Here is a 25,827-nt window from a genome sequence, read left to right on the forward strand (position 1 = left end):
AGTGGCATAAATAGTGAAAAACAATGTTTTCACGCTACTTAAAACAAAGTTTTTATATTCTGCAATTTACCACAATTAAAACCAACTCTCAAAAATATCCCCTTTATGTTATCTTGCAACAGCTCACTGACTTTTAGAGAGATCATCAACTGGGAAGCCTATATATTCTTTTTTCCCCAAAATGGCGCACGCAATTTCTGAACCGATATGCTTGTACAGAAATATCTATATAACTAACATCACATCACAAAGAAAAAACAGTTTACCTACCCTTCTGTAATTATTGTTCTTTGAGGTGTGTTGCATATGTTCATTTCATCTTGTGCACAATTGTAGTTCAGGAAAGCTTATGCTCAAATACAGTTGTTAGTCTCTAAGGTGCCACAAGTATTCCTCTTCTTTTTCCCCTCAGTGATACCCGTTGGCACGGTTCGAGCACCTTCTGCCACTTCGCGCCACTGTGTGCGGGTAGAGGAGGGCAGAGCCATTCCCAACTCCCCTTAGTTCCATCATACTGAACAGACTCCGATAACGAGGGGAAGGCAGACAGGGGTCATGGAATGGACATATGCAACACAACTCAAAGAACAACAGGTACGGAATGGTAGGTACTGTTTTTTGTTCTTCAGTGCTTGCACATGTCCATTCCATTGTAGATGACTCACAAGGAGACAATCATGGAGGTAACTGTAAGACATCCAGTCTGAAACTGGCATGGTCTCTGGACTGATGGGAAATGGCATAACACAAAGCAAAAGCGTAGGCTGATGACAAAACGTCACCGCTTTACAAACGTCCATTATAGGTACTTTCACCAAGAAAGCCGTGTGCTGCGCCTGTGCTGCAGCAGAATGCACCAGTTTCCTAACTGGTGGGGTTAGATTAGCCAACTGGTAGCATAAATGAAACCATGAAGAGATCCAGGATGAAATCATCTGAGTAGTCACTGGACTGCCATTAGTTCGGTTTGTAACCACAACAAACAACTGAATAGAAGACCTAAAGGACTTAATATGCTCCAGATAGAAAACTAGAGCCCTTCTGGCATCCAACAAATGCACTCTCTCCTCATCTCTATGAGCGTGAAATTTTGGAAAGAAAGCTGGCAGAGAGACTGCCTGGATGACATAAAAATCGAAGACTACCTTAGTGAGAAATATTGGATGAGGGCGAAGATGAACCTTATCCCTAGGGAAAACGGTGTAGGGAAGAGGATGCTAGGGGCCACCCCTCTGGCCAAGAAAGGGGCCACTAGAAATGCTACCTTCATAGAGAGGTGCATCAGAGAGCAAGTTGCAAGGGGTTCAAAAGGTGGGCTCATCAATTCTACTAGGACCTAGACCTTAAGGAAGGATGGGATCTTGCACATGTGGATACAATATGACCAAACACAGGAGGATTTTTCTGAAGCAGGTTGCATGGTATTAAGACAGTTCAGACACGTCATACTGTCTCATTCCCCAGTATTCTGTACTATAAAGTAATGTTGAAAGTATGCAGCTCTGATAAATTTTGAGTTTTGTTTTGGTCTTGTGTTTTAATGATTTCCAGACTGTATTTAAGTTCCTGAAGGTGCTCCTGGCTTTTTGGATCTTGTTCCGGATGTCCTAGTTTGTTCCACTGTCCTAGCTGATGGTGTTGCCCAAGTATGTGAATTTTTCTACACTGGTGAGAACATAATCCTCTACCTGTACTGGTGATGGTGAAGCAATATTAAAGGTCATGATATCTGTCTTATTGCGGTTGATATTCAGTCCAATTTGCTGGCTGAATGAGTTTAGTCGAGTTTTTTTTTCCTTGTATATGGTGTTGGGTATGTGATAGGAGAGCGAGATCATATGCAAAGTCCAGGTCTTCAAGGGATGAGAAGGGTATCATGACCATGCATGGGGAATGAAAAAATCTGTAATTTCCTAACTTTTCAGTACTTGACTTTGCAACCTAAATAACTAACACAGTTTTTTGTATGTAATTTCCTAGGAATTCTTTTGTTTAAAGAGTAAAAACGAATTCTGTTCTGTGCAACTGTAACAACCCCCCATTATGCATTTATCGGCAGGGTTTGAACCCTGAACGTTCAGTGTAAGATGGACACCACTTGAGCTACAGAACTATCTCCATAAACTGGCAGTAAGAATAAAGACGACTCCCAAAGGAGGAAATGATTGGACACAGTCACTACATACTGGGTCCGAGGAGTGGTCGGAGTATGCCTAGTCTGGCTCTCTCCCACCTGGCATTGGGGGGGGCTCATACCTTCCTGGGTGGATGGGCACAGTGGGGCCATGTGGTAGGGGTTATCACAGAAACATAGGGCTAGTAGGAACCTCAAGAGGTCATCTAGTACAGCACCCTGCACTGAGGAAGGACTACATAAACCTAGACCATCCCTGACAAGTGTCTGTCTAGCCTGTTCTTAAAAATCTCCAATGACAGGGATTCCACAACCTTTTTTGGAAGCCTATTCCAATACTTAACTATTCTTATAGTTAGAAAGTTTTTCCTAATATCTAACCTAATCGCCAGTGATGCAGATGAAGATGACTGCTTCTTGTCCTACCTGATTGATTAGTTAGCAATGAATGAGTAGTGATCTGTAAATAACATTATATGTGAACTGTGCTCCAGGCTATTAAAGGAGAACATACTGTGCATACTATATCCTCTTAAATATCAGCTTTACTTCTTTCAGAGTAACAGCCGTGTTAGTCTGTATTCGCAAAAAGAAAAGGAGTACTTGTGGCACCTTAGAGACTAACCAATTTATTAGAGCATAAGCTTTCGTGAGCTACAGCTCACTTCCTCAGATGCATATCATGGAAACTGCAGCAGGCTTTATATATACACAGAGAATATGAAACAATACCTACTCCCACCCCACTGTCCTGCTGGTAATAGCTTATCTAAAGTGATCATCAGGTGGGCCATTTCCAGCACAAATCCAGGTTTTCTCACCCTCCACCCCCCCACAAATTCACTCTCCTGCTGGTGATAGCCCATCCAAAGTGACAACTCTTTACACAATGTGCATGACAATCAAGTTGGGCTATTTCCTGCACAAATCCAGGTTGTCTCACATCCCCCCACCCCCATACACACACAAACTCACTCTCCTGCTGGTAATAGCTCATCCAAACTGACCACTCTTCAAGTTTAAATCCAAGTTAAACCAGAACTACAGAAAGAGGGATTCTAGGTGGACTCCTCCTGAAGGTCGAAACAGCAGACTGGACTTCTACATAGAGTGCTTCCGCCGACGTGCACGGGCTGAAATTGTGGAAAAGCAGCATCACTTGCCCCATAACCTCAGCCATGCGGAACTCAATGCCATCCACAGCCTCAGAAACAACTCTGACATCATAATCAAAAAGGCTGATAAAGGAGGTGCTGTTGTCATCATGAATAGGTCGGAATATGAACAAGAGGCTGCTCGGCAGCTCTCCAACACGAGTTTCTACAAACCATTACCCTCTGATCCCACTGAGAGTTACCAAAAGCAACTACAGCATTTGCTCAAGAAACTTCCTGAAAAAGCACAAGATCAAATCCGCACAGACACACCCCTGGAACCCCGACCTGGGATATTCTATCTACTACCCAAGATCCATAAACCTGGAAATCCTGGGCGCCCCATCATCTCAGGCATTGGCACCCTGACAGCAGGATTGTCTGGCTATGTAGACTCCCTCCTCAGGCCCTACGCTACCAGCACTCCCAGCTACCTTCGAGACACCACTGACTTCCTGAGGAAACTTCAATCCATCGGTGATCTTCCTGATAACACCATCCTGGCCACTATGGATGTAGAAGCCCTCTACACCAACATTCCACACAAAGATGGACTACAAGCCGTCAAGAACACTATCCCCGATACTGTCACGGCTAACCTGGTAGCTGAACTTTGTGACTTTGTCCTTACCCATAACTACTTCACATTTGGGGACAATGTATACCTTCAGATCAGCGGCACTGCTATGGGTACCCGCATGGCCCCACAGTATGCCAACATTTTTATGGCTGATTTAGAACAACGCTTCCTCAGCTCTCGTCCCCTAAAGCCCCTACTCTACTTGCGCTATATTGATGACATCTTCATCATCTGGACCCATGGAAAAGAAGCCCTTGAGGAATTCCACCATGATTTCAACAATTTCCATCCCACCATCAACCTCAGCATGGTCCAGTCCACACAAGAGATCCACTTCCTGGACACTACAGTGCTAATAAACAATGGTCACATAAACACCACCCTATACCGGAAACCTACTGACCGCTATTCCTACCTGCATGCCTCCAGCTTTCACCCTGACCACACCACACGATCCATCGTCTACAGCCAAGCTCTGCGATACAACCGCATTTGCTCCAACCCCTCAGACAGAGACAAACACCTACAAGATCTCTGTCAAGCTTTCTTACAACTACAATACCCACCTGCAGAAGTAAAGAAACAGATTGATAGAGCCAGAAGAGTTCCCAGAAGTTACCTACTACAGGACAGGCCTAACAAAGAAAATAACAGAACGTCGCTAGCCGTCACCTTCAGCCCCCAAGTAAAACCCCTCCAACGCATTATTAAGGATCTACAACCTATCCTAAAGGATGACCCAACACTCTCACAAATCTTGGGAGACAGGCCAGTCCTTGCCTACACACAGCCCCGCAACCTGAAGCAAATACTCACCAACAACCACATACCACACAACAGAACCACTAACCCAGGAACCTACCCTTGCAACAAAGCCCGTTGCCAATTGTGCCCACATATCTATTCAGGGGACACCATCACAGGGCCTAATAACATCAGCCACACTATCAGAGGCTCGTTCACCTGCACATCCACCAATGTGATATATGCCATCATGTGCCAGCAATGCCCCTCTGCCATATACATTGGTCAAACTGGACAGTCTCTACGTAAAAGAATAAATGGACACAAATCAGATGTCAAGAATTATAACATTCATAAACCAGTCGGAGAACACTTCAATCTCTCTGGTCACGCAATCACAGACATGAAGGTCGCTATCTTAAAACAAAAAAACTTCAAATCCAGACTCCAGCAAGAAACTGCTGAATTGGAATTCATTTGCAAATTGGATACTATTAATTTAGGCTTAAATAGAGACTGGGAGTGGCTAAGTCATTATGCAAGGTAGCCTGTTTCCTCTTGTTTTTTCCTACCCCCCCCCCCCCAGATGTTCTGGTTTAACTTGGATTTAAACTTGAAGAGTGGTCAGTTTGGATGAGCTATTACCAGCAGGAGAGTGAGTTTGTGTGTGTATGGGGGTGGGGGGGATGTGAGAAAACCTGGATTTGTGCAGGAAATAGCCCAACTTGATTGTCATGCACATTGTGTAAAGAGTTGTCACTTTGGATGGGCTATCACCAGCAGGAGAGTGAATTTGTGGGGGGGGGTGGAGGGTGAGAAAACCTGGATTTGTGCTGGAAATGGCCCACCTGATGATCACTTTAGATAGGCTATTACCAGCAGGACAGTGGGGTGGGAGTAGGTATTGTTTCATATTCTCTGTGTATATATAAAGCCTGCTGCAGTTTCCATGATATGCATCTGAGGAAGTGAGCTGTAGCTCACGAAAGCTTATGCTCTAATAAATTGGTTAGTCTCTAAGGTGCCACAAGTACTCCTTTAGCTTTACTTCTGGAGCTTTCAATCACATTACAAAAACTCCATGGCCGGAATGAAGAAATCTAAACAGAATTACAAATCTCTAACTTGGTTGTCATTCAAGATGCTAGGGAGAGAAACACAGAAGACTGGAGTTGCAGAATGATGGAATAGGCAGTGCCCAAAAAGAAAAAGGAAAACAAGAAAAAGGTGTGTGGGGAGCAGGGGCTTTACTGGTAAAAAACTACATACACTCAAAACAAAAAAAGTAACAGCTAAAGTGACAAACATTTATTACATGATACTATAGTAATTCTCATCTTTAAAATGCTTTACAAATATGAGACAGTTAAATATACCACCTACAACACTCCCCCTGTGAAGTGTGTATTTTTATTCCCACTTCATATCTGAGGAAACACAGATGTTAAGGTGACTGGCCCCACAAACTGTGTCAGAGTTGGAATTAGAACTCAGCAGTCTCTGACTCTTGTTCCTGTGCTCAGATCTCATCTCTGTGCAGTAGTAATAAACACCAGAGTAAACCAACTATTAAATATAACGAACAAAAACATATTTTCCCCTTACCTCTCCATAGATCCTGAAAGTACCAGTATCTTCCTCAAGCTCAATTGCAGTTACTCCTGGAACTTTCCTCGCCTGCTGTATGTTACTACCATGTGTACCTATTGCAAGTCCCATTAAATCTTCTCTTACAACAAATTCCTCATGAAATGCTGCTGCAAGTTGTTTTGTGCACTAGGGAGAGGTGAAAGAATTTGTCCACCATAAGAAGGAACTCAAAACTGAACACAGTTAAATGATAACTTTAAACCAGAGGTGGGCAAACTACACCTGCGGGACCATCCTGCCCTCCCCCACAGCCATGCTACCGCGCGGCCGGCCAGGCTGCAAGCTCCTGCTGCTTGGAGCTGCATGGTAAGGGGGCAGGGAGCAGGGAGGTTGGCTAAGGGGCAGGGGGTTCCGGGGGGCAGTCAGGGGACAGGGAGCGGTTGGATGGGGTGGAGATTCTGGCAGGGGAAGAGGGGGCGGTTGGCTAGGTGTGGGAGTCCCGGAGGGCCTGTCAGGGGGCAGGGGTGTGGATAGGAGTTGGGGTGGTCAGGGGACAGGGGAGGGGGGGGGGGTGTTTGGATAAGGGGTGGGGTCCCGGGGGGGAAAGGGGCGGTCCCGTGGGAGGGGGCAGTCAGGGGACAAGGAGTGGGTCGGGGGTTCTGACGGGGGCAGTCAGGGGGTGGGAAGTGGGAGAGGGCAGATAGGGGGCGGGGGCCTGGCTGTTTGGGGAGGTACAGCTCTCCCTACCCAGCCCTCCATACAGTTTCACACTCCGATGTGGCCCTCGGGCCTAAAAGTTTGCCAGGGGGTGGGAAGTGGGAGAGGGCAGATAGGGGGCGGGGGCCTGGCTGTTTGGGGGGGTGTTTGGATAAGGGGTGGGGTCCCGGGGGGGAAAGGGGCGGTCCCGTGGGAGGGGGCAGTCAGGGGACAAGGAGTGGGTCGGGGGTTCTGACGGGGGCAGTCAGGGGGTGGGAAGTGGGAGAGGGCAGATAGGGGGCGGGGGCCTGGCTGTTTGGGGGGGTGTTTGGATAAGGGGTGGGGTCCCGGGGGCAGTCAGGGGGTGGGAAGTGGGAGAGGGCAGATAGGGGGCGGGGGCCTGGCTGTTTGGGGAGGTACAGCTCTCCCTACCCAGCCCTCCATACAGTTTCACACTCCGATGTGGCCCTCGGGCCTAAAAGTTTGCCAGGGGGTGGGAAGTGGGAGAGGGCAGATAGGGGGCGGGGGCCTGGCTGTTTGGGGGGGTGTTTGGATAAGGGGTGGGGTCCCGGGGGGGAAAGGGGCGGTCCCGTGGGAGGGGGCAGTCAGGGGACAAGGAGTGGGGAGGGGGTTCTGACGGGGGCAGTCAGGGGGTGGGAAGTGGGAGAGGGCAGATAGGGGGCGGGGGCCTGGCTGTTTGGGGGGGTGTTTGGATAAGGGGTGGGGTCCCGGGGGGGAAAGGGGCGGTCCCGTGGGAGGGGGCAGTCAGGGGACAAGGACTGGGGAGGGGGTTCTGACGGGGGCAGTCAGGGGGTGGGAAGTGGGAGAGGGCAGATAGGGGGCGGGGGCCTGGCTGTTTGGGGGGGTGTTTGGATAAGGGGTGGGGTCCCGGGGGCAGTCAGGGGGTGGGAAGTGGGAGAGGGCAGATAGGGGGCGGGGGCCTGGCTGTTTGGGGAGGTACAGCTCTCCCTACCCAGCCCTCCATACAGTTTCACACTCCGATGTGGCCCTCGGGCCTAAAAGTTTGCCCACCCTAGCTTTAAACAATTCCATTCTAAGACAGCTTACTTCTAAGTGTTTTGTAGCTTCTTCATTTCTTGACATGAGCATTAGCTTGGTACGAATGCTGCGCAAATGCATGTCACTCAATATATTTACTCTCTTCACTGTTGATTCACTGGCAGACTACAAAAAGAGAAGAGGTAAGATAAACAATATCCCCTTTTGATAAAGAAAATCCACACTCAGAGGGCAAATTACTGTTTAAATTAAACTGAATTGTAAATATAAACCCAATTTATAAAGTCACTTATTGATATTAGCCTTCCTCAAGGTCTCAAAACAAGACATACCAAGAAAAATTCAGCTTCCAAAACAAAACCCCACAAATCCATTACCATTGGCTCAGTGTGTTTACAGCCACAGTTTTTCTATTGGACCTATACAGCAAATGTTGCACTGAGATAATCCCACTATGGATTTATTATAAATTGCTAGATTATTTTATTTAATCTTTTTACCATATATGTGCAGGTCACCCACTTATTCACTGGAAAATCCAAAAAAGTAAGACGGGAAAACTGAATCTGAACAGGCAAACTTATATGGAAAATTTTGTCCCAAGGAAACAGAACTGCAAAGACGAATTATTGCTGAGGAAAATAGTATTTAACAGGAGCAGACACAGGACTCCCCAGGCCAAACCCAATTTCAGTCTCATTGCATTTGAACAAATTTGTGAGACTTGCCTTTATATTTTTCCTATGATATTTGGTGACTGAGTACTAGCTTTTCCCTGGCTTTGACTGACAGTTAAAAATAGATAAAAGATACGACTAACTACCCTTAACCTATCATTCTGTATATTACAAAATCTCCCTAAGGCTCCCAATTCCCTAAATGGCTATGGTTATGATTATGATCTCCCTTCTACATACAGTAAAGGGAATTTGTGCAAGAGTGCCTTTACCCTCAAAAGAGACTAAGCACGTTACTTCTGCAGAAAGCAGCATCGCAGCAAACATCAATCAGAGAGACCAAAGATCACTCCCAAACTCAGGCTGCCTTTGATGCAGTACTGACACCAATCCAATGAGCCTACTCCAAAATACATATTTTAAAATGATATTAAGAAGACACACATACATTAAACTGCTTGAAATGTGCATAGCCTTACAAATAAATCAGTTCACAGAGATCTGCAGGCAGCACACAACAATCTGTAGTAGGTAATATCCTGAATATTCATGCACTGTCTGCACAAAAAATAAACTGATTTCTTACCAGTATTATTAACTGTGTAGTTTCAGCATGGTAGAAAATTCGACAAGCTCCTACAGCTTTCTTAAAATCCTTATGTGCATTTTCATTAGCGCACCTAGAGAAATGAATGTTGCAAAGGTTACTTCAGCTGAAGAATCATATCAATAAGAACTGTGCAACCCTATTACTCAAAAATGAGAATGTGGCAGTAGTCTATAATAAGGAATGTTTCTCAGCCTGGAAAACGCTAGACTAATTCAAGGAGATGTGCTGGGGATCCACCTGATTTCACACTGCAAATGTGGAGGAGGTAAAGCTGTCTGCAGCTCCTTGAAAGTCTTCTTTTTCTACTTGTTACTCTATACTGCAGCTGGCTACAGTAGCAGCTCAGGTGTACAGGGTTGCAGGCTCAGGAAGCAGCCTGTTTGATCAAAGATTTCTTCTTCCACGGCATTCAGCTCAACCACAAAAGAGTATGTGGTTCAACTACCAGAAAAATCACCAAGCCTTCTGGTGGAGGGAAGAAGGAGGGGGCAGGTACAACTGTCCCAGAGTATGACATGAGGAACATTTCGGGGTGGGAGGTCATCACTCGGTGGTTCCAGCAAGGCTGATTGGAAACCGCATCACTTTCATATTTGATAGAAGTATCACAGTTAATGCCATTTAACTTTAAACTACAACAGGGGTATTCTCTCCAAAAAATAACCTAAGACAAGAATTTAAGATACATATATGAAGAAAGGAATATGCCATGTTGAAATGAATAATAGTGAAGTTACAGTATGTAGAGCTACTCACGCATCTCTCAGATCTTCAGGAACATCCACTGTGCACTTAAAGAACGTGTTCTTTTTGACAGTTTTATTTTGATTCACAGGTCGAAGTCGTTCAAATGTGACTATTTCATTGTACGTGGCATCACAAGCAGCATATTCAATGACATAAAACTAAGGGGGGAAGTTTAAAAAAATCATTAATTAAAAGTAACCATTTCATAAAGATAACAGCTACTATCTCCACCATCAAGGAAATATAAAATATGGGTTTACACATTAAAACATAGTTCTATTTTGACAAAGCTGTGCTCCTGCAATGTTATATGCTTGTGCAGACCTCCTCCCCCAGTGTCCCACTGAAGCCAATGGGTCTCTATATGGGTGGAAGGGTATGCAGATGCACATCGCATTGTACGACTGGAAACTAAGTTTGCTCAGTTTGTAAATCAAATACTGTTTTTTTTCTAACTGCCAATTCAATCCAGAACCTGAAATTTAAACTGTCTTCATTCTGCTTAGTACATTCCGTATACTACTAAAGGTAATGCAACAAGAAATTAGCCAACAATTTTTCCAAAAATGCTTGAGGGAGAACAGAATCCAGCTAATTTTACGCTCATGTATTGGGCTCTGAAGGAACAGCAGTAAAAGTTAAATCCACTGTGTAAATAGGCTGACCAGCAGATAACTATTGGACATAAAGGAGGAGGAGGTATACTTCCGTCTCAGGCTATGGTGCTACTCTGTATTTACATATATTTATTTCAGTTTCAGAAGACAAAAGGTCTGGAAGATGTAAAAGCTGCAACTATTCTGGCCCTACTGCCCAACCCTTCAGTACACAGGAAGGCCCACAAAGCTCAGCTTTGTGCCGGGATACACATTTTTTACATAGCCTTCGCAAATCAAATCCTCTTTTCCATCCCATGGGGCAACTGCGAAAGAGCAGGCAGAATCTTCCCCTGCTCCTACACAAAAACAGATACTTGTTTTTTGTCAACATAAGCAGACTTGACTGAAATACACACAAGGAACAGATATGTTTGGTAAGGCGGTGCCATAATTTCCATAGGGTCTTTTCTGACTATAACCACATTTTAAATTAAATTTGGTTCATGGAACGATTTTTTTATTCACAAATAAATGATTACATACAACTATTTGCCATATGTATTGTCTACATAAACTTTTGTTCTCTTCCAGTTTATCTTTAATAATGTTTAAAATGCATATACCTGCAACTACATTTTGAAGATAAAAAAAGTCCACATGCTCTTAGAGAAGTAATATTTCTTACCACATTTAGAAGCAGTTCAGTTTAGCAACATGCCATATAAACAGATTACCAAAAATAATCATATGGTTGTTCATCATCAGATACATCTTTTGTAAATTTCAGATTAGTCCCTTGTTTAGCAAACTTAAATCTGAGAATACCCAGCCAAAGCATCTATAATGAACTCAGAAGTGAATAAAAGCTCGAAGATTATATAATTTGTAACAGATGTAATTCTATCAGTACTTTGCAAGGACAAGTAAGGATACAGGAGATCAAAGCACGAAAACAACTTCTACTGTCAATAACTCCGAAAGGTTTGGGGAGTCAGAAGGCTAGGTAACTTCTCATTTGTGTATATAATTAAAAACATATTTGTTGAGTTACATTAAAAAAAAACCATAGATCGCACACCTATGGATATTTGTACTGTTTCTCACTATTTAAATCCAAGTCCTCTAACCAAAAACTTTAGTTAGCTGGTTGGTAGTAAAATCCCAAGCTGCTGTGACTTACAAAGAGAAATATATTAGGGCTTGTATTTAACTCCACTGCAGGGGAGTTGACAGATGTTCTAATAAGTATCTTTCAATGTCACAAGTTTAATGTGTCTTTTCTTGCCAGCTTGTTAATCCACACAGATCACAATAAGAGAGAAGACACGTAGATAGGTGACTGTCCTTGACAATGGTTTATTTCGAATGATGTGCTTTAAGTAACTCCTTGCCCCAATGGAGTTCAACAGAAGCAGCAGAAGTATTAACAAAAAGCTAAGCAAAGATCAAAGCTCATGAAATACGTAACAAATTTTTTATTCCCAACCTTCTTTCCTGACTGAGTTTCTGGAGACGTACTACTCACTAAAGACAAAAAAATACAGCTTTTCAGTTGGAAAGGGTCACTCCAACTAGTACCCATCATATCAATTCACAATACAGCAATAATATTTTAATGGGACAGCGTCAGATATGTAGCCATGATTCACTAAACCTAAATTAAGTGTCTGAGTGTGCAAATCATTTTTGTGCCTGCAACTGTAATGGCTATCTATATGAATAACACACATGGAAGACTAGTAGAATCAGGCTCCTATTTATTACAGGAGCGCTGCTGAGATAAACATCTTTCAAAAAGCATCTTTGTCCATATTAAAGATTATCACCTTCAATTATTACTGATTTACTGAAAACTTTAGAAATCTAACTTGCTGTTCTAGCTATTCTGGTTATTTCTAGGGCACTCACCACCACAGCCAACTTTCATTTTTTTTGTTGTTTGTATTTTATTCAGTTTCAAAATGAAATAAGACATTGAACAGTTTTACTTTCCAAATCTCTTGGTTGATGCATGATGCTGTTGTATTTGGGTTTCTGATTCAGCAGGGCAATATTTAAATGCAACTCCACGCCCAATCCCCACTCGGAAAAAAACCAACCCCCAAACTTTTAACTGAAATATGTAATTAAATTAATGAAATGTCATCATGTTAGGATTTATAGTTTAAGCCCAAAATTCAGTGTATTTTTAACTATTCATGGAAATATATATTTAAAAAAAAAAAAAAAACCATGTCCTTGCTGCATTTTAATCAAAACATGGTTGCATTTTCCTAGTGCATAGAAAGAGAAAACAGAAGAGCATTGAAAAATGTTTTGAATAGAAACAACAGATTAGTCTCCTTTCACTAAGATGAGTGAAATGTAAAGAGAAAAATATAGTAGCACCTCAAAAGTTACAAACACCTCAGGAATGGAGGCTGTTCGTAACTCTGAAACATTCATAACTCTGAACAAAACATTATGGTTGTTCTTTCAAAAGTTTACAACTGAACATTGACTTAATATAGCTTTGAAACTTTACTACACGGAAGAAAAATGCTGCTCTCTCTTTTTTTTTTTTTTTTTAGTAGTTTACATTTGAACACAATACTGTACTGTATTTGCTTTTTTGGAGGGAGGTCTCTGCTGCTGCCTGATTGCGTACTTCTGGTTCCAAATGAGGTGTGTGGCTGACTGGTCAGTTTGTAAGTCTGGTGTTCATAACTCTGAGGTTCTATTGTCCATACAAATGATGTGAAGTAACTTAATTATTAGAACTGAATCAAATTTAAAATCTTATCAGGATGTTTTGCTTTACATATTTTTTTAACCTCACCAATTCTGTTTGCAAAATAGATTGATTTGTTTCAATTATGTCAGAAACTAAGCATACAGATATACAAGGTACCACACGTAGTCCAGAAATGGTTCATCCAATATATGGACACATAACTCAGAGTTAGGCATGCAATGTAGTTCTTACAGAACCTAAACAACCAGATCCAAGGTATACTGACTCAAGGTGTGTCGAACACACAAAATGGCAAGTATCCAGGAGCCATCCCCATTTACCGAGCAATTTACAAGAAAAAATATTTATTGTTATTCCCACCTGTGCACAGTCAGCTAGCTACAAGTTACCATCGCCAAGAGCAGCCTTAATTTATGACCTAACCTGCTATCATGGTTTTGTGTTGGTAATACTTAACTTTGAGTTCCTTTTTCTTTTTTCAAGCTATGCTTTGTTTCTGTATTAGCAACAACCCACTCTCACCTGCTCTGTTTTTCATGTCCTTATATCACAGTGTCATTTCTCCATCACAAGATACTGCACACAGATTTAATGAGTCTTGCAATATTTACCTTCCATACTTGCTGCACTTCAAATGGGAGCAGATAGTCCTAAGTTTTAAAGTAACTTACCTCTCCTTTCATCATTCGAACTTTTGCCAGCCACCAGCCACAAGGTTCTTGGTCATTTGCTCTTGAGTAAACCTGAAAGGAAAAAAATACAAGAGGAGCATATTTAAAATATATACAATTAAAAAACCTAACAGGTTAAACTAGCAATGAAGCAGAAATTAATCTTTTTCAAGTAACACAGCTAATCACCAAGATAAAAGCCACCAGTAGCATAAGATACTGCAATTTAAAACTATTTTTGTATAAAATTCCAGTTAGCCAGTCATATGTGCATCTCATCATATAAATTTTCATAACATTGCACTACACAGATTAGGTGTGCAGATTCTGTTAATAATGCACAAGGCAGCTTTTTGAGGGGTTTAAAACTAGAGCATAAAAATTTACTCAATAGCATGTGAAGACACAGGATTCTTGCAATTCCACAATAAATTCAAACACTTTTCTATGAGGCTAAAGTGCACAAGAACCAAGAAATTCACAGTTAAGGATGCCATTTTGTCTATAGTTTACCCAGTGACCTGGACTCAGGTCAGCTCATGATAGTGCCACTATACGTACTCCAGTACCTACTTAACATCAGGCAAGTGATGAATTGGGGGACATTCACAACTTTGAATTGCTCCACATGTTTAGTATACATTAATGTAGTACACTAAAGCCATCAGAAAGAAATTTATAAGTAGCCAGGGCAAAACAGACAAAAATATACCCTGCACTGGCCACACTGACTATGCCAAATAGGTTTTTTCCTTGATACTACAAATGGAAAAATGTGCACATGCTATGGCAATTCTTAAGACTACATGTCTAAGATCCATCACTCACAATGCTGCTGTCAATACCACCTTCCTTACTGGGTGTTTTAACTTGAAAAAAACCCACCATCTTCCCCTCCACCCCCCAAAGCTTGTCCTGTACATATATGTACCACCCTTTAATAGTAGGAATTTCATGAAGAGATACACTACCCTTCTCCGAGTATCATAATCAATAAGGCAAGTCTAGTTCAGTCACCTCAAGAACATTTATGTTCAAAAAATCTTGATGGAAAATGTAAGAGTCAGCCAGTAAAAACAGAGAACTAAATCACCATCAATAATAAAGGATCAATCAAGATGAAAAAAGGCAGTTTCATACTGGATGGAGTGGTACACATATTATCCCTAAAACACAAATATACTTTTTCAAGTTTTTTTTCCCCCTCACACCACCATTTACAACCAAGCACTCTCTGGAGAAAAAGATCTGCACCTTCCTGGCCCATCTTTCCCTATCTGATCCTACTCTGAGGTCAGAAGGCTGAACTTGTGACATCATATTCATTCCCACGGCAAAACCAGTGCTATAAACAGATTGTGATTTTACTGCAGAATGAAACAGATGGAAAAAGCAGGTTTGTGATAGAGAATGAAAATATTCAAGCCAAAAAAAAAAAAAAAAAAAAGTAAGTGCAGAGAACAGAGTAAACCACTGACCAAACAACATTGGAGTTTAGCACACATTCTCTTTTTCATGTTTAATTCTTAGCAAAAATCCCTCTTAAAAAAAAAAAAACCAAAAACCAAAAACCCAAAACATAACTGTTCCATTCACATTTAGGAGTGAGGTCTAGCCCTCCTTTGCTCAATGGAATGTAAAATGACACCAGGCCCAAGGGAGGAAAAGACCATGGGAAGAGAGATTGCCAAATATTTCTACTCTGATAAACAAAAAGGAAAGCAGCAGCTTAACAGATCTTTTAATATAATGATGGATACTTGGGCACTCAGCAGACACACAAAATATCTATCCAGAAAGGGTCACAGCAGAGCAATGAAAAGCAATCTCTCTTCTCTAAGGATCAGAATATTTCCAGCACAGCCTTCTCAGTGTTTGTTAGTCATTGGAGAAAGGAACCAGGCTTTCGGCTAGAACTCTGATCTAGCACATTTTGTTGACAATAGGTCATCAGGTTGATCTTGCTTTCCATTCTTGATTTACTGCATATTCCCATAGAATTTTATTAGAATGCGGCTAACAGTAACTGCCATAATCAGACATACCACTGTAACTAATAATTCATACTCCAATAGCACCTTTCGTGCAAGGAACTCAGTTCTGTACTCTTAATGTTGCTGGGAAGTAGATAAGAATTTCCATTTTAAAGATGGATAAACTGATGCACTAAGCTAATGGAATTGGTGAAGGTAATACAGTGAGTCAGAAGCTGAACTGGATACAGAATTTGCTTTTCCTCAGACCAGTGTGCTAACTACTAGACTACACTGCTTCTCTGCAAAGCTGTATCTTATAATACATGGGCACAGACCTTTCCTACCCCTAATTTTAGCACCCATTAAAAGAAGTGCGTAACTTATTCAGAGATACATTTGCCTTTTCTAATAGTGACATTGTTACACTAATGCTTACTTTACCATTACCAGTTTATAAAACTTAGTTTGCTTCTTCATTGGTATACCGTGCATTTCTGATAAAGATGTTGAGAGATTCTTGCTGTGTAACTTTGCAGAGCAAATTCCAGGTCACACTGTCTAAGCCTGTGAATGTTCTTCGAACAGTGTTCAGTCAGGATGAAATTTTCCATTGCATTGAGTCTAGATCAATTTACTGTATCAACTCTGCTATGCTATTGCGCTTCCCACATGACATTCTCATAAGCAAGTAGGGAAACGTGGACTAGATTAATTTACTGTAAGGTAGGTGTATATCTGGTTGAAACACCATACTCAACAAGTAGTTATCAATAGCTATCAGTTATCCCATTAGCTGAAGTGGTAGAGATCTGTGATATGGACCTAAATGTCCAAACCCCATTTCTGACCCAAATTGGGGGTTCTTATGCACAGGCACTGGCTTCCTCTGAGCCCTCCCCCAACCCTGCCCCGCCCCCACCCACCTCCTTCCCCCAAGCCTCTCCCACCTCTTCCCACCCCAGGCCTTGCCCCCATCTCTGCCCTGCCTCTTTCCACCCAGTTCCTCCCACTCGCACCCTCCATCCCCGCTCCTCCCCCACACCGTTTCCTGCACACCACGGAATGGCTGATCGCGGTGGGTGTTTTGCTTTATTTTTACTGCTACTACAGCCAACATGGCAAGCAATTTTTAGTTCCATTTATGCACCAGCATAATCTTTTATATTAGCTGTACAGGAGGAGAGAGAGGGATTTCACTCTCTTTTGGTGTATCAGGATAAAAACCTGGCATGTGTTTCATTTTTCTATTAATTTAATTTTTGTGTGAATATATTGCTCTGGAAAAGATGGAACAAGCAGAATAAGCAGCAGCAGTTACACTACCCCAGCAACATGCTTACTCCCTGATCTGAAGTTGCCATCATTGGGAATATGAGGGTAGGTGAGTTTTTATGGTTCAGTCAACCACTAGCCTTCAGCTGAGGCTGTTGCTAAGGGCACCAATTAGTTTTAACAGGTATTTTTATTGATGGTCACTCTTACTCATTATTAAATAAACTCTGAATCTTGCCAAATTCATTTCCCATAGGCCACTGAAGCTTTTAGTCATTCTTGTTTTAAAAGGTTTACTTGAACTGGCAAGTCAGAAATGAACGACTCCATATCTTACTATTACGTGCCCTTTTAATCATTCATCTTGGTTTGGTTTAATACACACTGGCTGTGCTCTTTTAAAAAATAAAGATTAAAGAGAAACAGAATATCACAACTGTCTGAATGTACTGTGCTGAGAACACAGGATATAGCATAACTCAAAATGGAATGCCACACTGTTATACATGACCTCTTCAGTTTCCTACCTACTATATACAAAGACAGTTTTATTTATTTGCAGCAAAACTCACTAGGTAAGCCGCATAATTAGGGGGTCTGTCAACATCTCAGGTTTTCCTGCAAATTAAAACCCAAATAGTATAAATTTATTATGGTTTAAGAACATTTAAAACTATGGTTCCCCAGGTAATTGCAACTTAAATCCAAGTCCTCTCTTGGCACTATACAATCTATTCCAGAATATTAGCAGATAAAATATGACTTCCACTGTAATTTTTGATCTATAGTAGAGTTTATTATGCTGTTACCATATGTTTTTACATGTGTACAAAGAAATGTGATTATCCAACTATTCTACAGTCATATTAAAGGTTTGCTCTACAAGAAGTGCATATTATAGGGCAACTCCTGCCTTCGGTGTGATCCTGTGGCACAACGGATGCACCAGCCTCAGTTTCCCTTTCAGAGTCCCCAGTAACCCCATGAGAGGTTATCTTGCTTAAATAATACTCTTTCTTGGGGCCAGTTATTACCAAAACATAGTTCAAATAATCCCCAATAAAAGTCCCAAACCTAGCCAACTTCTTACACCCAGCATATACAGTGCTTAAAACCCCATTCTTCCTCTCTGCTGAGAGTCCTTCCATAGCATACTCCAGTGTCTTCCACCTAGGCACTTCATCGCTCTTCTCCTGTCCTTTTACCAGGACAACCACCCCAGCCCTTCCAGCTAGAGTGCACCCATGCTCATCCCAGTGGGAACCCATCCCCAGCCTCTCTGCTGGGGGTCTTTCAACCCTCTGGCGCCAGCTCTTGGCCCATGGAGAAGTCAGAGGGTAAGTCCCTCTGCTGCTTCCCTGCCTTCGGCTTGCTCCAGCTCTTGACTTTCGCTCTCCAGATTGAAAGCCCCCGCATGTTGTTCTCCTGCAGCCCTCTCCAGCCCCGGCTCTTTGGCTTAGGGAGGTCAGATACCAAACCCCTCTTGCTGCTCTCCACCCTTCAGCCTTCCCTCAGGAACCATCTACGGCTTTCTGCTCTCACCTACCCTTTCCTGACTTGCTCAGGCAGAGCTCTTAGGCAGCTGACTCACCAGGTCTCTCTCCCTCTCTAGAGCCCAGGTACCCTCTTTTAAGACCCTGATAGGGTCAACTGATGAATCACAAGTACACAGGCCTCTTCCTTCTTCTTAAAGGACCAATGCCACTCTGTGCTTGCATGCAATACAGATAAAAAATGCATTTCTTTAAATCTTTGAATTACACAATTCCATGCATACAAAAAAATTAGTCACTTGGACTTTCTGCAGGGAAAGTCCAAGAAATCAAGCACTCGCACATCATGAAACTTCAAAAAGTTTGAATGCTCTAGCTCAACCCTTATTGTACATTATTTTATATATAGGCATTAAAATATCTCTGTTACTATAATTTATAACAAAAATGAAAATTTCTTATTCTTAAACACAGCATATAATACCATGCTATATTACTAGGTTACCACTTATCAAAGAACAATACTTTTCATTAACATAGACTCCGCTCCTCCATGTGGAGCTCCAAGATCCATACAGGTACAAGTCTCTGAATACCCACATCTCATTGCAAAATGAAATGGTTACTTACAGCAATTGTGGTTCTTTGAGGGGTCATGCAGACGTGTATTCCACCTAAGTGTGTGCACACCCAGGGCACCAGAGCTGGAGAACTTTGCCTAGCAATACCTGGTACTAGCACCTCAGGCTCACAGCCCCTGCCCTGGCTATATGAGGCTGCACCGCTTTGATCCCCCTCAGTTCCTTTGCACTGAATGCCCAGAGACCAGACTCTGCTGAAAAGGGGATGGAGTGTAGGTCGTTGAATACACATCTGCATCACACCCCGAACAACCACAGTTACAGTAACTGTTTCTTCTTCTTCAAGTAGATGCAGCTGTGTAGTCTACTTAAGATGACTCATGAGCAGTACCCACCCCAGGAGATGGGGCTTGCAGACTGCAGTCCTGCCCTACCAAAACTTGCATCCGCTCTGGATGATGTAGTAATAGCATAATGGTTTGTGAATGTATGTATCAATGACCACGTAGCAGCCTTGACAATGTCCCATATCAAGACGTCACTGAGGAAAGCTACTGATGTTGCTTGCACTCTCATAGAATAAGCTCTCACCCACTGAGGAGGTGTAGCTGAAGCTATTTCATATGCAGTCCTGATACGGGATGTCTTCCAATTAGAGATCATCTGGAAAGAGATAGCTTGCCCCTTCATGTGATTTACATATGACACAAACAGACAAGGCAAAACATGAAACAGTTTACTACTATCCAGGTACAAGGCTAGACATGGCCTGACATCTAATATATGGAGACGCTACTCCTCTGTAGATGAATGTGGTTTTGAAAAGAACACAGGTAAATATACCATCTGGTTCAAATGAAACTGAGAAACCCCCTTTGAAAAAATTTTTGGGTGTGGTTATAAAGTCACTTTGTCCCTTGAGAATGGTGTATAAGGAGACCTCTGCCATCAGAGCCTTCAACTCAGACTCTCCTTGCAGATGTTATTGTTATCAGGAACCCAGTCTCCTGACAAAAGCAGAAAGGGACAAGATGCATGGGACTTGAACAGAGGTCCCATCAAACCACTAGCACCATGTTAAGGTCCCACAGGAGAATCAGCTCCCAGACCAGAGAAGGATGGAGACAAAGAAGCCCTTTTAAGAATCTTGTTCCCATGGCATTGGAGAAGACTGATCCTCCCTGAATGAGAGAGGATGAAATGCTGATATTAACTGCCAGATGCACTCTCAATAAGCTAAGCACAAGCTCCAGCGACTGAAGGTGCAGCAAGTACTCCAAGATGTCCTGGATAGAAACCTGCATAGGCTGAATTCCATGGGCCAATGGGCACATCAAAAACTGCTTCTATTTCACCAAATAAGCCATTCTGGTAGAAGGCTTTCTACTGTTGAGTAGGAACTTCTGAATAGCTGCTGAACACTGCTCCTTCTCCTCATTCAACCATGAAACAGCTATGCCATGAGAGGAAGGAGCAAGGGAGGCTGAACTGACAGTGTGAGAAGGTCAGAGAACCAGCACTGCCTCAGCTATGCTGGGGCAATGAGAACGAGCTTGGCCCAATCCACCTTCAGCTTGAGGATGACTTGTGGGATGATTAAGATCAGAAGAAAAGCATACAGGAGAGCCGAATGCCAGCTGAGGTGAAAAGTGTCAGTTAGGGAGCCCGGAATGAGGCCCCCTCAAAAGCAGAACAGACATTTCCTACTGTCTCTCATAGAAAACAGGTCAATCATCAAAATGCCCCAAGCTGCGAAGGTGACCCGGAGGACACCTGGCTTCAGGGACCACTTGTGACTCACAAAAACTTTCCTGCTGAGATGGTCTGAAAGATGATTCTGGACCCCGGGCAAGTGGTCGGCTATCAGAGTGATACTCTCCTGAATGCAAAACTGCCACAACCCGATTGTCTCTTGGCAGACTATCCTTGAGAGTGCTCCCCCTTGCCTGTTCACATAATAAATCACAGAGGTATTGTTGGTAAGTATGTGAATCACTGAGCCCATGATATGGTCCAGAAAAGTGACAGGCATTGTAGATGGCAAGAAGCTCCAGCAATTTGATACGCTGTGAGGCTTCCTGCTCTAACCACAGACACTTAACTTTCAGCAACCCCAGATGTGCTCCCCAGCCCATCAGGGAGGCATAAGTGACAACAGACCTGGTTGTTAAGGATTGGATGAAGGGATGACAAACATTCTCCAGAAATGTCCACCACCAATCATCCTACAAGTTATCCTCAAGGAGTCCAGGACCAGTGGAGGGAGATGGACCAATTTGTACAAGGGGTGAAGAGTTAAGAAAGTAAATTGTCCTGAGTCACATTTGAAGGGGGAGAAAACACAATCTTGCAAACTGGACCACCTGCATGCGAACAGACATGTGGTTCAAGAGCCCCAGGTTCATCTGAACTGTCCTGGAAGCTGAGACCGCAGACTGAGGCAAAGGTGGCGAATTGCCTTAAAACGGTTGGTGGGCAAAAATGCTCTTGAACACATAGTCTTTTAGGGCCACAATGAACTTGATTTTCTGAGTGTGAAGTAAAGTTCACTTCCCATTACTTAGGATGAGACCCAGACAGTCAAGCAAAAGAGCCAGGAGAAAGAGGACCTACTTAAGGAATAGTATCTCGTGAGAGGGGGCCCTGAAAAGGGACTGAAATGAACCATGTGGCATAGCCCAATCTGACGGTGCTTAGGACCCAGCTGTCAGTGATGATTGAGCCCCAAGCATTATGAAAGTGAGCCAGCCCGTCCCCAAACAGAGGGGACGGGGGGAAAGGTGCAATGACTAGATCACTGTTCTGGAGTCAAAATGGATGCTAGGGGGGCACCTGGGGAAAGCATGTCTATTGGCCAACCCCAGGCTTGAACGCCTCCTCCTCTGGAACCTATGCCCCTTTCTGGGATAGTCCTGTTATCTCAGGGGAGGGAAAGCTGCCCAAATGTGCACTGCCTATGATGCTGCTGTTGATCACCACAGTGGTGGTCTCTGCACTGCCAATGTGTACACCCCCAAGAGCCTAAGATAGTTCTACGGTCCTTGAAGGAGTTAAGAGTTCATCCATCTTGTCCAAAAAAAAGCACTCGGCCATCAAAGTGCAAATCCTCTATAGTCCGCTGCACATCAGGACCAAGCGCCATATTCTGCATCCAGGACACACTTCTCATGGTCACTATCGAGGCCATCACTCTGGCCCAACTATCCATGACGTCCAGTGCAGACTGCAATTAAGTCTCAGCCACCCAGCAGCTTTCGGCGATAGATGCCCAGAATACTTCCCTGGAAGCTTCGGTCAGCTGGTCTGCAAACTTTAGACATAGCCATCCAGTTCACAAAGTCGTATTTCAACAGCAATGCCTACTGGTTAGCAATCCACATATGCAAGGAAGAGGAGGTGTAAATATTCCTATCCATCAGGTCCATCTGTTTAACATGCTTAACCTTGGAAGTGGACTTAAATCTGCCTTGCCAGGCTCTATCATTCACTGTGTTTACAACCAGGGAATTTGGGGCCAGCTGCGTATAAAAACCTCAAATCCCTGCACTGAAACAAAACAGCGTTTCTCCAAACGCTGTGAAGCCGGCATGCTCCAGATAACCGTAGCAGGCTCTAGGAGCACATCATTAATAGGGAGAGCAACTCTCTGAGAGGAACTGGAGTCAACAGTACAGATCTCTGACCTCCCTGTGTGGTACTGGAGAGTGGTTAATGGGACCCACTCCATCCCATACACCAGCATTCACACCGTGGTAGTCTGCGCTCCTTCTGCAGGAGACAGATGAGTCCCCATGCGAACTAGAGAGGCCTCGATCAGTCTTATATAACCTTTTTATCAGTGCGCTCAACAGGGAGCGACTCCTGTGTCTCTTCAGAGAGGTGCTGAATCCAGAGCATGGAATGATAACACTCTTGGAAGCCGAGGGCAACCTCCGATCCGATTTAAATCTCGGTGCTGAAGCAGGCCGCGTGGCGTGTCCAAGTAGGCTGCTTTACACAAAGATCCACCTGAGTCCATTTTGTGAACAATTTGCAAATCAAACACCATTCGTGTGGCTTAGCCTAAGCACAGAAAGCACCATGTGTGAGGATCAATTGCCGGGGATCGCTCCCCCACATAATGGGCAAAGTTTAAACTCTGATGAGGATATCACCAGGGGAATATTTAAATGAAAGTTAACTAACACTAAATCTAATTAACACCATACTAAGAGTACTAATTAATTATATACAACTAGAAAAAAGTCACTAAGGAATATAGAGATTGTGAGGTTAAGAACCACACAGAGCTCCAACTCCAGCTACTGGCAGTAAGAAGGAACTGGAGTGTGGGGAGGGGGAGGAGAGGGAGTCGTCAAGGCAGTGCTGCCTCATTTAGCCAGGGTAGGGGCTATGAGCAGGAGGCACAAGTGTTGCCTCCTACGGGTACTGATAGGCAAAATACTCTGGCTCTGGTGCACTGGGCGCGCGCACACACACACACACACCCCTCCCTAAGTGGAACACAAGGCTGGATCTACTCAAAGAAGAGAACCTTAGTCAAATATGTTTAATACAAAGACAACTTTAAAAAAAGGAACCCTAACTTGGACAAACAATCACGTTTCACAGTACATTTTCTCTCGTAAATATTTTACATATTTATTCAAAGAGCAAAATAAAACATTATAAAATTAACTTGAATTTGAAACATTTTCACAACTTTCTAGGATGCACAAAGCTTGTTTACACAGCGAATTACTGTGCAGCAACACAGTGTGTGAATCTACAGCACACAAGCTTGTTGTGCACTAGATCACTGTGTGGAAACTACTACAGCAGAGTGAAAGTCCGGGGGGGGAGGGGGAGATTTGGGAGAGAGTGTGTGTGTGGTGGGTTTTTTGTCACACCTCACAACACGCAGACTCCATGAACATTTAAAAAAAAAAATCAAACTATAAAACACACAAACAAAAGTCATCAACCAATTTCAAATGTTCTTAACTTTAAATTTACTCAACACGAGCTTCCTTCAAACTTGGCTTTATCCTTGAATCTACCATAAATGAGTTCAGTCATCCAAGTGCAAAATTTCAGATTCAAACTTATGGGAAAACTTTTTTCTTCTCCCATATTTACATAACTCAAGCACAGATGAGCTGGGGTTGTTCAAACTTTCAAAAAACAAAATCACCCCTTGGCTGAGATAAAACATGGAAAAATTCAGCTCCAAAATAATTTATTTGAGGTCATAACCAACTGAAAAAGCAGAATTAGAATGGAAGCTGGAATTCAATTTTTAACTATGTGAGCTAATCAAGCACAATATAGTCATATAAAGCACTAATATACAGTTTCAGATTTTCAAAACACACACATTAACCTCAATACTACCTAAGTGAACTAGTAAACAGTACGCACTTTTTACAGGTGAGGAAACAGAGGGTTAAGGACCTGATCCTATACCACTGAATTCAATTGGAATTTTGTTATCAACCTCAATAGGCACAGGTTCAAACCTAAGGGCAAGTCAGAGGTGCAGTCAGGATCAGAAATCAAGTTCCTAACACAGCTGGTTCTTTTTGACCAAAAATGGCTTTTTAATTAAATGGAAATTTTCAGTAGGAAATTTCTGTTTTATTGAATTTTTATGGGGATTGTGGGATCATCATTTTTGATTGTCAGCAGTCTTTGAGAAAACGTGAAAAGCTCCATTAAAATTTTTAATGAAAAAGGTTTATTTCCTATAATTATTTTCAGTTTAAAAAAATCTTTTCAACCAATTTCTTCTATATTGTAACTTCTAGTTCGTAATAACCATATTCCATCTACTCAACCATTCTATCTTTCAAAAAGTACAACCATTACTAGTGACAGACACTACGTATATTAGATGTTCACTTTTAAAGCTTAACTCTACTTTTTCTTGTGACTATAATCAGTATTAACATTATCCTGTCTGAACAGTCACTTCCACAGGAGGGCAAGCTCGGAAGGAAACATGACAAATCAACTCACCTCCACTTCATCTCCTTCTCCTATTTCTTTCTTGATATCAGGTGGAGGTGGTAATCTGACTTCGTTAAAAGGAACCTGGCGCTCTGGTTGCCAACTGAAAGTTGAACAGATATTCCATTGATTATTTCAAGAACTAATTCTGGTCTGGCAAGCCTTAAAAATATTCATTGACACAATTCATTCTTAAAATATGTTCACTGTTTAAAATTCAGTTCTGTATTTCTTATTAATTGGCAGTGCCTACAAGCCCTCACCATGAACCAGGATTCCACTGTGGTAGGCAGTATATAAACACAGAACAAAAGATTATAAACTCTTTGGAGCAGGAACAATCAACGAAAGTTTAATTTCTAAGAATTTTAGAAATAAAATTACTATCTGAATTGACAATCTACTTGGAAAAAAATAGTTCTGTATGAAACTTTTATATGTAACTATAGTAAATACAACACAGGAGGAATTAGAGAAAAATATTTCTTCATTTTTTTTCTGTTTACTTTTGTGCATTTTATATCACTTTGCATATAATCACTCTTCCCACATGTAGTCAAG

The 25,827-nt window shown here is 42.5% G+C and overlaps 1 protein-coding gene across 3 annotated transcripts in view; it reads right to left on the reverse strand.

Moving 5' to 3' along the window:
• Positions 1-25,827, reverse strand: part of FXR1 (FMR1 autosomal homolog 1) — a 67,978-nt gene that overhangs the window by 22,001 nt on the left and 20,150 nt on the right. For 2 of the 3 annotated variants that reach the window (XM_073359290.2, XM_073359288.1), the window contains exons 3-8: positions 25,276-25,369; positions 13,957-14,028; positions 9,962-10,110; positions 9,182-9,275; positions 7,967-8,083; positions 6,218-6,388 (exon numbers count right to left, since the gene is read on the reverse strand). In XM_073359290.2, coding sequence (XP_073215391.1) covers positions 6,218-6,388; positions 7,967-8,083; positions 9,182-9,275; positions 9,962-10,110; positions 13,957-14,028; positions 25,276-25,369 — 697 coding nt within the window. The remainder of the gene's footprint in view (positions 1-6,217; positions 6,389-7,966; positions 8,084-9,181; positions 9,276-9,961; positions 10,111-13,956; positions 14,029-25,275; positions 25,370-25,827) is intronic. The other variant, XM_073359289.2, reaches the window with a different exon arrangement.

Source organism: Lepidochelys kempii, chromosome 9 (assembly GCF_965140285.1).
Source record: "Lepidochelys kempii isolate rLepKem1 chromosome 9, rLepKem1.hap1, whole genome shotgun sequence".
NCBI lineage: Eukaryota > Metazoa > Chordata > Testudines > Cheloniidae > Lepidochelys > Lepidochelys kempii.